We start from the raw sequence: 16,289 nt of genomic DNA on the forward strand, positions 1-16,289 counted from the left end.
TAAGTAAGCCTTAAATACAGTACAAAAAAAAACTGCAAAACATTTTTACCAAAGCCATTGTATTTATCATGGCATTTGTAAAAATATAAGTATAGTAATTTTCAGGGGTATAATTTAAGAATCCTGTAACTAGTCTTAGTTGGTGTGAGAAAAAAACAGATTAATAGGACAAGACACATCTAGCATGTGTCTCAGAATTTCATGTTTTGTAAGACTGATTATTTAAATTCATGAAACAATTGGAGATCAGAATTAGTAGAGAATAGCTATTGGATTTGTCATTGCCATCACTATCTACAATAAGTCTTTGAAGAATCTGAATTAGTATGATTTACAACACCATATAATTTCCCTTGGGGATCAATAAAGCATTTCTGAATTTGAATTTCAGTTGTTTTGGAATTTGCCTTTATTGTAGCTGAAGGTTGGTGTTATGACAATGTGAGATTAAGAATTAGAAGGTACTGATAATCTGCCAGAGCAAAGTGATTGTAGGAAAGTGTGTGTTTCATATACTGTATGCATTCCAGTTCTAATCTTTTCACAGTTTCATATATTATCTCTTATGAAGCAGGGATAAAATAGTTGCTGGTTTAAATTGCCATCATAGTCATAAAAGAATAGTTAGCACACTGCAGTATTTAGTAGGTTGTTACATTCCATGGGTAATTCATGGAAACTGCATAACTTGTTATATTTGATGAGTTGAAGGGGCTTTTCTTGAAGCTGTGCAGACTTAGTTTGTGGTAGTTTTTGAAAATTGAATTACCATTAAAAGCGTATTGAATAGCTGCCCATCTAAATATGAGGTTTTTGTCATCCATCTCATTATTAGAGATGCAAGCAGAAAGCAAAAACAGTTTTAACCACCGAAAAGCACCAATTGTTACATGTTGCTATGTTGAACTTTATGAATGAGCATGGATCATTTTTGACGTTTTGTCCTGCTTCTATATGTGTCTTGCTTAATACTAAAATAGCAAAAATGTAGTTGTTTACCAACTAGTAATATTTACTCAACTTCCAGCATTGCATTCAATGCTGTAAATCTGTTTGTACCTTCCATGACACCCAAAAGAAATAACACAAGCGATAACAAGTCAGTAACAGAAGTCTATTCAAGACAGCAAACCTTCACAATAAGATCCTTAACTATGTTTAAAGATCTCTTCAAATATCATATTTAAAACAACTGCTCCAATTTTGTCTGTAATACCGGATGTTTGGCCATCCTTGTTAAATTCCAGAATAATGAAATGTTTGTCACTTTCTTGACTCTTTAAAGTCAGAAGTTTACATAAATCTCCTCAGTATGACTAGAGTTTAACATTTTGTGTGTCCTTACACAAGCTGCTCATCATCATTTACTGACAGAACCAAGTCAGGTTGGCTTACCCTTCACTCACACACACTTTGTCATCTCTGGCCACAAAATTTCTTCCAGATCTAAGATCATTTAACTAATGCTTTGGTTCATTCTTCATATGGAAAACCCATTGCAGTGATCCCTTGTTTTTTGCGGGGTTTGCGTTCCGAAAATAACCCGCGATAAGTGAAATCCATGAAGTAGTTACCTTTATTTTTTTACAACTATTACAGAGCATAATTAAATACTCTACACTGGAACCAAAGAACAAAACCTGTTTAAAGCTCAGCGGATGTGTGTGTTCATCAATCACGGCATTAATGTCTTCCGAAGTCATGTCATTAAATCCGTCTCCTCCAAGCTTCTTTGCGAGATTCACAGCTGTATCTACGGCAGAGCCGCCGGCCACAGTTTTTTTTCAGCAGGCATTCAAAGTTTCAGTTTCCATCTCCTGAATGGCCAATCTGTATTACGTATATTTTAGCCAATCAGGAACCGAGACCGCGAAAGGTGAACCGTATTATAGCAAGGGTTCACTGTAATGCCTTGGCTTTGACTTCCTGTTTGACTTAAGATGTAGCTTCAAAATTTGTACGTAGCTTCCTTTCATCATGAGGCCATTTGTTTTGTGAAATATAAAATGTGTCCTCCAGTAAAACACCAACATAGAACAAATCTGCCAAGTTTGAAAAGCTTCCCCCTTTTGCCTGAACCTAAAAAACATATTATTACTTAACATATCAATTTTAGCTGCCAATTAGAGGATGTCCCTGAAGTTTTTGTTTGTATGTGCTTTTTCAAACTGTAATCTTGTGTTTTATGTTTCATTTGGTGGATTAATGTCTTCCTGTCTGGATTACGACACTCTCTGATAAGCCTCAACCAGCATATTTTAAAGATTCTTTTGTTCTGAAGATAAACACATTTCTCAACAAAATCATTCATCCCTGCAATGTCTCATGGTTAGACATCTCCATAGTGTTTATACTTGCACATCATTGTTTGAACAGATGAGGGTGGCACCATGAGGCATCTGAAAGCTGAACCCAAACATGATCAGGAGTTAGTCCACTATTCTCTTCATGATATCTTGACTTATAACTTTTTTGTTGTTGTTTTTGGATACCAAAAAAGGAATGTATGTTCAATGACATTACAATAATGTGATTGAGCAATAAAATGCATCATGCAGATATGATGTGAAGTAAGAGTAACGGATGTATTTTGTTTAAGAAAAATTAAGAAGAAAGTTTAAAATGAAACGTATGCATTATTTAGGTTTTATTGCAGGGTGGAGGGAGTCAGAGGTCATTGTTCATTACTGTTATACACACCCAGTGTTCAAAAGTTAAGAAATCTGTTGCATAAATTTAGAGAAGTCAAAAAGATTCATAGTGCTGTTTTTATTTTCCACTCCTAAAGAAAATACAAGCCATCTTGTTTACTTTTTTTATGTAGACAAACTTGACAAAGTGTTGAAGCTGCACAATTTTTTCATTATATCTTTCATTCAGTTGTCTGCTTAAATTCACAACTTTTATTTCTATGTCACTAACTAGATGCATCTACATCTCACAAGCGGTTTTCTTTACAGGCTGACACAGATATTCAAGCTCATCCTTTAACCTGTGAATACACACTTTCTTCAGTCATCAACTCTCTCTTCTTCTTTCCTCTTGATGTTCTCCCTTCAGAGAAATGCAACGCAGCGTAGTTCAGATCAGGTCCAGCTTCAGTCTGTTTGGAAAAACACATTTTCAATCGAAGTTATTTAGTAATGTTGAGATGTATCGTTTAGTATTAAAAGAACAAATTAGGCAATTAAGGTTTTTACTTACATCATTTCCTATTTGGCTAAAGTTGCTTCTTTTCTCTGAAGAAGAGCTTTCTGTAAACATGGATGCAACACTCAGTTTTAGACTTTGTTTTATTTTACGTAATTCTACTTTTTTCTGTCATAACATATGTTTGAAATGTATGATTTAGTCACTGAAGCAAACCTTTAAATCGATGACATGCTGATCTTTGTGTTTGAAAGCAAATGAAAAAAATGTTAAATATTACAGAAATGACCAAACAGATTATTGCAGCTATTGTGACCACCGTCATGTTGTTTTCTTTTGTTTTACCTAGAAAACAAAGACAAAGCATGTAATTTTCTCCATCAAGAATATGTTGCTTCAGAGAACAATTACTTATTTGTGATGATTTAGGAAATTTTGAATGATATCTCAAATGATGTAAGTCATACCGTTTTTATTTCCATTTCCAAATAATATCTGTCCACATGTGGCCACAGCGCAGTAGTAAGTCCCGGCATCAGAGGAGCTGATATTCTTATAGAAGTTATAAAAACATCTCTTCGGAGAGTCAGATCTCTTCTTACAATTTTCTGACTTTTTTCCATCGGTGTAAATCATGTCGGGAAAAGACTTTTCTGATCTGGATCTGAACCAGAACACACTGGGTTCTCCTGAACAGGTTGTGTTCTCAGAGTCAGAGAGGACCGAACACTGCAGAGTCTCTGAGCCTGTTGGCTCGGTGGGACCAGAGACCGTTGTCTGCTGAACAATACTCGTTATCTGAGAAAACACAGTGTAGTTTGATGTCCTTTTAGGCATTCCTGTGAAATAATCATATTGTTTGTTAGTGAAGTGTTGAAATACTAAAACTAGAGTAAGATGGATAGATAACTTTATTAGTCCCTTTGGGATTTTCCTTCAGGGAAATTTTAGAATTTCTACAATTTCTGGAAATTGTAAAATAACCAGGAAATTTGTAGAATTTATAATTGTAGAATTTTAATACTCAATTTTTTTTCGTAATAAATTTAGCAAAAACTTTCAACATGTTTTTTATGGCACATTGATTTTAAAAATGTCAGTCATGACAAAAGCACAACAGTCAAATGTTGAAACAAATTAAGTCACAACACTGTTGTAGCAGGCAGATAAAATATGAGATTCTTATTCAGTATATGTATTTTCTATAGACAGATTATGCAACAAAAAGGTCAGGTTAAACATTTTCACTAGTTTAAGTTCTACAGTTCAAAGAAAATATTTCTGCTCAGTTTTTTCATTATTTAATTTAACTTCAGGGTGCTGTTTGGTTCCTGACAGTTTGATAATTTTGTTGATTTAAAGTTAGTTTGTGCACTGTTAAAAAATAAATAAATTATCCCAAACTTACTGTAAAATACCGGCAGCTGTGGTTGCCAGAATTTTAAAATCTGTGTTAATATCCTGGCGATATTTTACCATAAATTAGAGACTTTATTTTTTAACATTGTGGTTTTGCACAGTTTGCAATGATTTATTTTACTTTTCCAACTAGACAAAGAAAGATCTGAATATTATAACCCTAGACATAATAGTTTACTTACTAACCATGATTATAACCAACATAGTGAAAAATATTGCACATTATCTAATATACACTAAAATGTTTTACATTTTTTGTACTTTTTGGAACAATAATAACTACAGATGCACACAATGGAATAAATTGTCTATTTATTTCATATGTAAGAAATACAAATGAAATAAATGTTTTAATGACTTGATAATAAAACACATTTACAAAAATATTAAAATTAAACATTGAATGCTGTTTCCAAACAAATTACTCACTAAAAATTTGGTTCTTTTGTCACCCTGAGCCTTACTTTATACTAGATTATATATTTTTCAGTAACATAATCGTGTCTAGTTGGATTTCAGGCAATGATACACTGGTCAATTCATGAATTAAAAAATATTAAAAATACTGGAAGATAAAAAATATTATATGTTACTGACATGATATATAATCATGTCTAGTTGGATTTCAGATGATGATACCCTCTGGTCAATTTGTGAGTTAAAAAATATATAAAAATATAGGAAAATAGAAATGACTGATTTACCTTTTACTGATATGTAAGTCCCACTCCATATAGATTTAAGTCTGTCCATTTGAGCGCAGTGATACATCCCCTCATCTTCATGAACTGTTGTGAAAATTGTAAGATTGCTGCTGTGCTCATTTGATGTTGCAATGAATTTTGAAGCAGAGATTTCTGGTCCATAGTTGGGGCTTATACTTTTCTGCAGCATCGCAATTAAAGTCAGAATATCTCCAGCACTCTGCTTGTACCAGTAAAGCCACGTGTTGCTCTGATATTTCATGGCAAAATCACAAGTCAAAGTCACAGACTGACCCAGTTCAACGGTGACCACTGGAACCAGAGTATCTATATGGGAAAAAACANTTTTTTCAGCAGGCATTCAAAGTTTCAGTTTCCATCTCCTGAATGGCCAATCTGTATTACGTATATTTTAGCCAATCAGGAACCGAGACCGCGAAAGGTGAACCGTATTATAGCAAGGGTTCACTGTAATGCCTTGGCTTTGACTTCCTGTTTGACTTAAGATGTAGCTTCAAAATTTGTACGTAGCTTCCTTTCATCATGAGGCCATTTGTTTTGTGAAATATAAAATGTGTCCTCCAGTAAAACACCAACATAGAACAAATCTGCCAAGTTTGAAAAGCTTCCCCCTTTTGCCTGAACCTAAAAAACATATTATTACTTAACATATCAATTTTAGCTGCCAATTAGAGGATGTCCCTGAAGTTTTTGTTTGTATGTGCTTTTTCAAACTGTAATCTTGTGTTTTATGTTTCATTTGGTGGATTAATGTCTTCCTGTCTGGATTACGACACTCTCTGATAAGCCTCAACCAGCATATTTTAAAGATTCTTTTGTTCTGAAGATAAACACATTTCTCAACAAAATCATTCATCCCTGCAATGTCTCATGGTTAGACATCTCCATAGTGTTTATACTTGCACATCATTGTTTGAACAGATGAGGGTGGCACCATGAGGCATCTGAAAGCTGAACCCAAACATGATCAGGAGTTAGTCCACTATTCTCTTCATGATATCTTGACTTATAACTTTTTTGTTGTTGTTTTTGGATACCAAAAAAGGAATGTATGTTCAATGACATTACAATAATGTGATTGAGCAATAAAATGCATCATGCAGATATGATGTGAAGTAAGAGTAACGGATGTATTTTGTTTAAGAAAAATTAAGAAGAAAGTTTAAAATGAAACGTATGCATTATTTAGGTTTTATTGCAGGGTGGAGGGAGTCAGAGGTCATTGTTCATTACTGTTATACACACCCAGTGTTCAAAAGTTAAGAAATCTGTTGCATAAATTTAGAGAAGTCAAAAAGATTCATAGTGCTGTTTTTATTTTCCACTCCTAAAGAAAATACAAGCCATCTTGTTTACTTTTTTTATGTAGACAAACTTGACAAAGTGTTGAAGCTGCACAATTTTTTCATTATATCTTTCATTCAGTTGTCTGCTTAAATTCACAACTTTTATTTCTATGTCACTAACTAGATGCATCTACATCTCACAAGCGGTTTTCTTTACAGGCTGACACAGATATTCAAGCTCATCCTTTAACCTGTGAATACACACTTTCTTCAGTCATCAACTCTCTCTTCTTCTTTCCTCTTGATGTTCTCCCTTCAGAGAAATGCAACGCAGCGTAGTTCAGATCAGGTCCAGCTTCAGTCTGTTTGGAAAAACACATTTTCAATCGAAGTTATTTAGTAATGTTGAGATGTATCGTTTAGTATTAAAAGAACAAATTAGGCAATTAAGGTTTTTACTTACATCATTTCCTATTTGGCTAAAGTTGCTTCTTTTCTCTGAAGAAGAGCTTTCTGTAAACATGGATGCAACACTCAGTTTTAGACTTTGTTTTATTTTACGTAATTCTACTTTTTTCTGTCATAACATATGTTTGAAATGTATGATTTAGTCACTGAAGCAAACCTTTAAATCGATGACATGCTGATCTTTGTGTTTGAAAGCAAATGAAAAAAATGTTAAATATTACAGAAATGACCAAACAGATTATTGCAGCTATTGTGACCACCGTCATGTTGTTTTCTTTTGTTTTACCTAGAAAACAAAGACAAAGCATGTAATTTTCTCCATCAAGAATATGTTGCTTCAGAGAACAATTACTTATTTGTGATGATTTAGGAAATTTTGAATGATATCTCAAATGATGTAAGTCATACCGTTTTTATTTCCATTTCCAAATAATATCTGTCCACATGTGGCCACAGCGCAGTAGTAAGTCCCGGCATCAGAGGAGCTGATATTCTTATAGAAGTTATAAAAACATCTCTTCGGAGAGTCAGATCTCTTCTTACAATTTTCTGACTTTTTTCCATCGGTGTAAATCATGTCGGGAAAAGACTTTTCTGATCTGGATCTGAACCAGAACACACTGGGTTCTCCTGAACAGGTTGTGTTCTCAGAGTCAGAGAGGACCGAACACTGCAGAGTCTCTGAGCCTGTTGGCTCGGTGGGACCAGAGACCGTTGTCTGCTGAACAATACTCGTTATCTGAGAAAACACAGTGTAGTTTGATGTCCTTTTAGGCATTCCTGTGAAATAATCATATTGTTTGTTAGTGAAGTGTTGAAATACTAAAACTAGAGTAAGATGGATAGATAACTTTATTAGTCCCTTTGGGATTTTCCTTCAGGGAAATTTTAGAATTTCTACAATTTCTGGAAATTGTAAAATAACCAGGAAATTTGTAGAATTTATAATTGTAGAATTTTAATACTCAATTTTTTTTCGTAATAAATTTAGCAAAAACTTTCAACATGTTTTTTATGGCACATTGATTTTAAAAATGTCAGTCATGACAAAAGCACAACAGTCAAATGTTGAAACAAATTAAGTCACAACACTGTTGTAGCAGGCAGATAAAATATGAGATTCTTATTCAGTATATGTATTTTCTATAGACAGATTATGCAACAAAAAGGTCAGGTTAAACATTTTCACTAGTTTAAGTTCTACAGTTCAAAGAAAATATTTCTGCTCAGTTTTTTCATTATTTAATTTAACTTCAGGGTGCTGTTTGGTTCCTGACAGTTTGATAATTTTGTTGATTTAAAGTTAGTTTGTGCACTGTTAAAAAATAAATAAATTATCCCAAACTTACTGTAAAATACCGGCAGCTGTGGTTGCCAGAATTTTAAAATCTGTGTTAATATCCTGGCGATATTTTACCATAAATTAGAGACTTTATTTTTTAACATTGTGGTTTTGCACAGTTTGCAATGATTTATTTTACTTTTCCAACTAGACAAAGAAAGATCTGAATATTATAACCCTAGACATAATAGTTTACTTACTAACCATGATTATAACCAACATAGTGAAAAATATTGCACATTATCTAATATACACTAAAATGTTTTACATTTTTTGTACTTTTTGGAACAATAATAACTACAGATGCACACAATGGAATAAATTGTCTATTTATTTCATATGTAAGAAATACAAATGAAATAAATGTTTTAATGACTTGATAATAAAACACATTTACAAAAATATTAAAATTAAACATTGAATGCTGTTTCCAAACAAATTACTCACTAAAAATTTGGTTCTTTTGTCACCCTGAGCCTTACTTTATACTAGATTATATATTTTTCAGTAACATAATCGTGTCTAGTTGGATTTCAGGCAATGATACACTGGTCAATTCATGAATTAAAAAATATTAAAAATACTGGAAGATAAAAAATATTATATGTTACTGACATGATATATAATCATGTCTAGTTGGATTTCAGATGATGATACCCTCTGGTCAATTTGTGAGTTAAAAAATATATAAAAATATAGGAAAATAGAAATGACTGATTTACCTTTTACTGATATGTAAGTCCCACTCCATATAGATTTAAGTCTGTCCATTTGAGCGCAGTGATACATCCCCTCATCTTCATGAACTGTTGTGAAAATTGTAAGATTGCTGCTGTGCTCATTTGATGTTGCAATGAATTTTGAAGCAGAGATTTCTGGTCCATAGTTGGGGCTTATACTTTTCTGCAGCATCGCAATTAAAGTCAGAATATCTCCAGCACTCTGCTTGTACCAGTAAAGCCACGTGTTGCTCTGATATTTCATGGCAAAATCACAAGTCAAAGTCACAGACTGACCCAGTTCAACGGTGACCACTGGAACCAGAGTATCTATATGGGAAAAAACATGTAAAACAAAAAAATGACAGCATTAAATGTTAGACTGAACAGAACCTAAATGCATATTTAAGACACTTAAATTAGAAAATATTCTCTCTCAAATCATGTAAAGAATACCTACGTCCTTCATGAAAAAGCAACAATGTGAGCCACAACAGAGTCATGATGACTGTGTTCGTTCAGACAGTAGGACCCTTCAGTAAAACACAAAGGTGTGGCGATCTTGTCAAATGTGTCTGATTGGCTATTGCCGAATACACCATCAAAGAGCATTTCCTGTCACTATGAGCTTCTGCTTTTTTTTTTCCTACCATTATTTGATCACCTAAATACCCAGCGATTTTTTTTCTTTTCTTTCTGAACTGTTGCTTGTTATTTGGCTAACACTAAATATACCTACTGAGGGTAGGGAGGTGGTGGTCAGACCACTGCCATTAGAGCAAATCAGATTTGTCAGAAACATTTTGTCACCGTTTTTACAAAAAAGGTGTCACAATCTACACTGTGAAATGCACCTGAATGGTTTTTGTAAAGTATGCAACAAACGGCTACTTCCTGCTACAAACCCTATGTGAGAAGTATATTCTCTTTTTCTCTTAAATGTTCTTTAATTACGGTTTCCAAAATGGTTTTATGTAAACATCAGTATTTTTTGTTTATCAAAACACAGAAATGTAGATCACAGACACGGTGCTGAGTATAAGACTGTGTCCATCCAGTAGCTTTTCTTACAGCGCCACCAGTGGGTCAAAGGTTTTCGTCTTTGAGTTTCAACATTCACTGCATATATACAGTATCTACAGTTATTACAGAATCATGATTAGAATAGGGAATCTGTAATAATTAGTCCGATGTGCCAAGTTTAATCAAATAGGATGTGATGGAAAAATAGACAAAGTTTCTTTCAGAACAGTCTGATGGCAAATAGTTTGAATTGTTACAGGCAGTAAACAATATATGAACGTTACTCTTGTAATACAGATGCTGGAGTAAATATGGGGTTGTAAAAGTGTGCTGTTTTTTGTTTTATTTCCACATGAAATGTATGGTCTTCTCTGGTTAAATGAGCAAGGCTGGACAAAATGGCATCGTTGTTAAAGTGTGTTAGTGTCGATTACAGCAAAAATATATATACAGTAGACTGACCTTAAAACATAACTTACTGTACACTTTTTTTTACAACTACACAGTACTTATTTTGAAATGTTGCCCTTACAGTACATTCTTTATTCTGTTTTTATATATTGCTTATTTGTATCTTTGTCTGCACCTCCTTGCTTTGCTTCACTGTTGCTGCTGTTGTACTGAAAATTCCCCATTATGGGACAATGAAGGACATTTCTAGTTCTTTATATTCTTTGGAGTACCCTGTGGAAATCATCAGAAGAAATCAGTGTACCCTTCAGTTTGAAGCCAACATCGTATCTTTCTGTCATCAAAAGCTTAGGTCTGCTCTTAGACTTTCATTTCATAATAAATTTCATTTAAAAGAAAACAACTGGATAAAATTAGATTAAATAAATTTGAATAATGCTTAAGTACATTTTTTCAATAACTCCAGTAAGTGAAACACATACAGCTGTTAGAAAGTATTTATCTCTGTTAATTATGATAATTGTCCACTTGCATCTAATGAAAGCATAACATTCAGGACAAAATTTCTGCATATAGGTTGGGATTTCCTCTAAATATGAGAAACAAACTTCATCAGAATGAATATTACGATTCTGTTCTTGATGAAAGAAAATTGATTTTACATAAATCCCCCATGTAGGGACTGCTCCGACCTCAAATTGGGGACATTCAGCTTGTTGGATTGTCTTGCATGTGGGGCGTTCCCCAAGCACAAACAAGAATGTGTTCAATGTCCCGTGTAGCAATGAGAAGGTAATAGAGACATAGATGGCAAACTAAAATACAGAAGATAAAATAACTGCCATGATGCACCAGAAAGTCTGGTGGACATTGTTTTCCTCTGCTGAGAATATTCCCCAAATTATGACCATTCTTCTCCCTCACCACTCATGTTTATTTAAGTGAGGCATGCTGTCTTTGTGTAGCTTTAGACCACACAATGCACAACCAAACTTGATATACCTGACCTGGGGGTTTTTACCGTGTGGTTTCACAGGTTTTGAAAATTCATCAGCAATTTTAAAATCTTACTGTATCAACCAGGCATTATATGGGATTTAAATAATATGTTATATACACAAGAGTTATTACTGATGTCCAACTTAATACCATTCAGATTAAGTCACTGACTAACTAGCTTTCATTCAAACTTGAAATTAAGATTCATCCAGGTATTTATGTTTTCAGCTTGTAGTCTGACTGGATTAGCATTTCTGATTGGTAACATCAGTACTGATTCTGATATATGACGTCTCTCTCTTGCCATGTTAGTCTGTGTAGCATAAACTACTCCAGTAAGTAATGAACTGTTAGTGTGCTGAACATTTTTACCAGGGATCTGATCTGTAAAATGATAAAACGCTGAACTTATGTATTTTTACAAGCCTTTTATAATCTTTTTCTATTAGTAAATGCTCAGCGCAGCTCGACTGAGCTCAGCACAGTTCAGGTGGTTTTTCATGACAATTGAGTAACAGCTCAGGTGGGTGGGGTTGATGGTGGATGACCCCAGAGTCTGAAACGTTGTGCAACTTTGAGCGTGAGAGTTGCTCCTGAGACACAACTAGTGATTCTAACCCCTCACCGATCAATAACCAAAGGTCTTCTGTGATGTTGTTTTTAGCCAGAAGCGGGACACTTTGAACCACAGTGAAGAAGAGTTGGATAAACATGGGGATGAGACAATATAGCTTATTACAAGTTGAAAATCCTTGTAACCAAGACGAGCCCATCACTAACAATTAGTTTTATTTGGTATCTTCTAAAATGTGTTCACCAAAACAATGTGCAGCTCAGTCAACATGAATTGAAACTACTTCATCAAAATATTTATTCATGAATTTTATATTTTTAAACACATTTTTTAATTGAAGAAAAACATAAAAAGCTGCTTTATTTCAAACACACAAAGAACCTCATTTAGGTGAAATTTTTCAATACACAAGAATTTGAGGCCATTTCATTAAACTGATGAGATTTTAGTACAGCACTAAACTCTAAAAAAAATTTACAAAAAATTACTTTTACAAATTGTCTCACTCGTCGCAGTTACAATGAATCTGAAAACACTGAACTGTCTTTTATCACAATGTCAGTATCCCATATAAGCTTAGAGCCAATCATCTTGACATCTGTCCTTTAACTTGTGAATATAAACTTTCTTCAGTCTTCAGTTCTCTTTTCTTCATTCCTCTTGGCTCTTTCCTTTCAGAGAAATGTAATGCAGCATAATTCAGATCCTGACCTTTGTCAGTCTGTGGAAAAAAGATAAAAATACATCCATTTCAATCCATTTTGTTACAACCAGCTCTGTTGTTCATTGTTACACTAAGTCAGCTGTAATAATAATTATAGTTTAATATTATTTACCTCATTTCCTGGTTGGCTTAAGTCATTGTGTCTTGGTTGAGAAGAGGAACTCTCTGAGTAAATAGAACATGGTAATTAATGTGACTGTGGTTTTAAAACATTAAATTAGTAAATTACACTTACCCTTAAATTGAGATCTTTGAACTCGGTAACAAATAAAAATAATATTCAAGGTCACAGAAATGGCCAAGCAGATTAGTATAATCACCAACACAATCCTTATTGTACTTGTTTTTTTATCTGGAAAACAAAGGCAGATAAGATCATTGATTCAGAAAAGCAGGATTTTTTTTATGGTAACACAAATGGCACAATACACACAATACCTTGATCGCTCTTTACAAGGTTTGTTCCATTTCCAAATAGTATCTGTCCACATGCAGCCACAGCACAGTAATAAATGGCACCTTCAGATGATTTCACAACCTTAGTGAAATTATAACTACATTTCTTCTGACTGTTTGACGTCTTCTCACAGTTTTCAGGTATTTTTCCCTCAGCGATGATGAAATCTGGGTAGGATGTGTCTGATATGGCTCTGAACCAGAACATACTGGGTTCTCCTGAGCAGGTTGCATTTACAGAGTCGGAGAGAACCGAACACTGCAGAGTCTCTAAGTCTGTGTCACTGGCGGGATTAGAAACTGTTGGCTCCTGAACAACAGTGAAGCTCGAAATCCTCTGAGAGTTTTCTGTGAAGACAATAAGGAACACAGCTGTGAACAAGAGATCCAGCATCTTGATTTTAGTTGAAAGTCTAAATACTTATACTAAAAATGTGTTTGTTTTTTCCATTGTCTGTTAATAACTGAGTTGTTTTTTTAAATAACTGTCCTTTTTTTAATAGATGGATTTAACAATTTTAACATGTAGACCAAAGTCTCTTGTAGCTAAGCTCAAAATTGTTCATCCCTTTTCAGATTTATATTCAGTTTTCTCTTGTATTTTATAAAAAATAAATAAAATAAAAAAAAACTAGCATGTTGGAAATGATTAATGCCTTTATTGATATGTAAATCTTTATATCCATTGCAGATAACCATCGTTTTGTGTCTCATCAGCTTTTTGCATGTGTCCACTGGTATTTGGAGATGAGCTCTAAATCTATGAGGTTGAAAGTTTCCTTATAATCACCCTAATCTTTAGCTACACAAATTCTCTTGATTTCAATTCCCTATTTGGAGTGGACCTGCTGGTCCACTCCAAACTGTCGGTATTACTTCTAAAGATAATAAACATATTAGTCAAATTACAATATTACTTTAAACTAAATCTCCCATGGGTATGAACAACAATGGTGTTAACTCTGTGGGGTTTTTGATAGGAGACAATTTTGATTTCAGGGAATATTTTTATTAATTTTATGGTTGCGTTGTCTGAAAATAAAGACAAAGAATTTTTTTTTTCTTTTCACAAATCATTTGTAGCTGCCTGTGTCGTTTCAAAACACTTTTCATGTCAGAAAATTAACAGTGAGGAAATTGTCGACAAATAAAATTGTTTTTCATCATCAGAAGTTTGTAGTCTTATATTTAAGCTATTTTTAATGGAATATTTAACTTTTAAAATATTTAAATATTCTGCTAACATATTTTAGTTAAGACTGCATAACCGATTATCAACAAAAGTCACAACTGACTGCAAATTATCTTGTCTTTTTTTTTATGAATTTTCATTGGAATATATGTTTTCCAGATTGCATAAGAAAACTCACTGTTGTAGAATATCAGATTTATTTTTATTATTTTTTGATTAACTAAGGGAACACATTCTGTTAAAAAATAAATTGAAACTGGAATTTTTTTTTGAAAAAGTGTTTGAGCTAGTTTCTTCAGTCTTACTTGCTTAAATTATAACTTTAGAGTAATAACTTAAGCAATTTTACAAACAAGAGTTTGTTTTACCATTTTTATTCTCTAAATTGTGAAGGATAAACTGGACAAATAAAATATTAAGAGGGGCTTCAGATATTTTAATTCCAAATAATACTTCCCCAATGTTACTGAATGCCAGTTTTTGGTATGAAAAAAATACCAAGGATATTTACCTTTTAATGACAAATAGGTCCCAGTCCAAGTAGATTCAGTCCAGTCCATATACGCACAATGGTACATTCCCTCATCTTGTTCTAATGTTGATGAAATTATCAAGTTGCTCATGTTGTCAATATATGTTATTTGGAATCTTGATTTTGAGAATCCCGGGCCGTAGGTGGGCATTGTACTTGTACTTTTACGCAGCATTGCAATTAATATCAGAGTATGTCCTGCACTTTGCTTGTACCAGTGAACCCAGGTCACAGTTTCAAACTTCTCAGTCAATACGCATGTCAAAGTCACCGGTTCCCCACGATGGACTGTGACCACAGGAACTAAAGTATCTGCAGTAGATAAAAGAAACGTTAAATGATAAAGATCAGTTTTAAAGAAACTGCTTACAGATCAGAGATAAAATAAAACAAAAAAATCTTCAATAAGACAAGATTTTGTTTTTAAATGTACTTACATCCTTGATGAAGAAGGAACAGTACAAGCCATAGCAGAGTCATGTTGCTACTGTCTTCATAAGGACACATAAAGCTTAAGAAACTGAGGGAGGTGTGGTCATTCAGACTGTCAAATGCATCTGATTGGCTACGAAAGAATTTACAATCAAAGGGGGCTTGGTGGCACAATGAAGCCCCCTTTCTTTGCAATCATTTCTACTTACTGGCATTTCCTAGGAGTTTTGAAGCAAATAGACAAGTTAACACCTTTTTGTATCTGTAATTAGATGTTGCATGAAACATTACACAAGTTTAGCGAACTTGTGCAAGGCCAGAAGTTGGATTCTCTTATGCTTTTTATAATCAGATGGTTTTCACCCACTGCCATTAACTGGTCAGATTTTTGTCTTTATTCTAGGCCGTTAAGGTTTTCCAGATTTTCTCATTTAAAATCCCTATTAATTATGACAGAGTCCACATAAATACTGATATTTCTGAAGTGCTGAGTCTTTCAGTATCATGCTGTTAAAAAACTGAAGTAGACTCTATAAAAATGTTGATTTTATGAATAGTCTTACAGTAGTACTGTAAGATTTGTGATTGGTAATACTTCTGAGGTAATAGCAAGTCATATAGGTACAAGCAAAAAAATTCAAAATTGAAATACCTGAATAAAACAATTAAATACTAAAAATGAGAATATGAGGATTTTACATGGACTTTCAATTTTATATTGGGATTTATTGTCATAGATAAACATTAAAAAGCATATTTTGTAAAGTGGAGGGAAAAGAAAGGAAAATGTAATTTTTACTAATCTTTATGGTGAGCATTTATACCACCTAGAGTCAA

The 16,289-nt window shown here is 33.5% G+C and overlaps 3 protein-coding genes across 3 annotated transcripts; all 3 read right to left on the reverse strand.

Annotated features, from left to right (window-relative positions):
• Positions 1–2,646: 2,646 nt before the first annotated feature.
• Positions 2,647–5,594, reverse strand: LOC106963135 (uncharacterized). Its single transcript, XM_015057872.1, has 5 exons — positions 5,274–5,594; positions 3,618–3,989; positions 3,367–3,495; positions 3,205–3,254; positions 2,647–3,103 (listed from the first exon to the last, which is right to left on the reverse strand). Exons 1-5 carry the CDS (start codon positions 5,533–5,535, stop codon positions 2,981–2,983), a joined length of 936 nt encoding a protein of 311 aa, XP_014913358.1. The 5' UTR covers positions 5,536–5,594; the 3' UTR covers positions 2,647–2,980.
• Positions 5,595–6,485: 891 nt separating this feature from the next.
• On the reverse strand, positions 6,486–9,638 carry LOC106963125 (uncharacterized). Its single transcript, XM_015057862.1, has 6 exons — positions 9,570–9,638; positions 9,113–9,439; positions 7,457–7,828; positions 7,206–7,334; positions 7,044–7,093; positions 6,486–6,942 (listed from the first exon to the last, which is right to left on the reverse strand). Exons 1-6 carry the CDS (start codon positions 9,610–9,612, stop codon positions 6,820–6,822), a joined length of 1,044 nt encoding a protein of 347 aa, XP_014913348.1. The 5' UTR covers positions 9,613–9,638; the 3' UTR covers positions 6,486–6,819.
• A 2,858-nt stretch (positions 9,639–12,496) lies between these two features.
• LOC106963124 (uncharacterized) lies at positions 12,497–15,516 on the reverse strand. The gene is made up of 6 exons (XM_015057861.1): positions 15,458–15,516; positions 15,000–15,332; positions 13,279–13,644; positions 13,076–13,192; positions 12,953–13,005; positions 12,497–12,837 (listed from the first exon to the last, which is right to left on the reverse strand). The coding sequence occupies exons 1-6, from the start codon at positions 15,498–15,500 to the stop codon at positions 12,703–12,705; spliced, it is 1,047 nt and encodes a 348-aa protein (XP_014913347.1). The 5' UTR covers positions 15,501–15,516; the 3' UTR covers positions 12,497–12,702.
• Positions 15,517–16,289: the final 773 nt, after the last annotated feature.

This window comes from Poecilia latipinna, unplaced genomic scaffold, assembly GCF_001443285.1.
Source record: "Poecilia latipinna isolate Pla-1442-1.1 unplaced genomic scaffold, P_latipinna-1.0 Scaffold1498, whole genome shotgun sequence".
In the NCBI taxonomy this organism is placed as follows: Eukaryota; Metazoa; Chordata; class Actinopteri; order Cyprinodontiformes; family Poeciliidae; genus Poecilia; species Poecilia latipinna.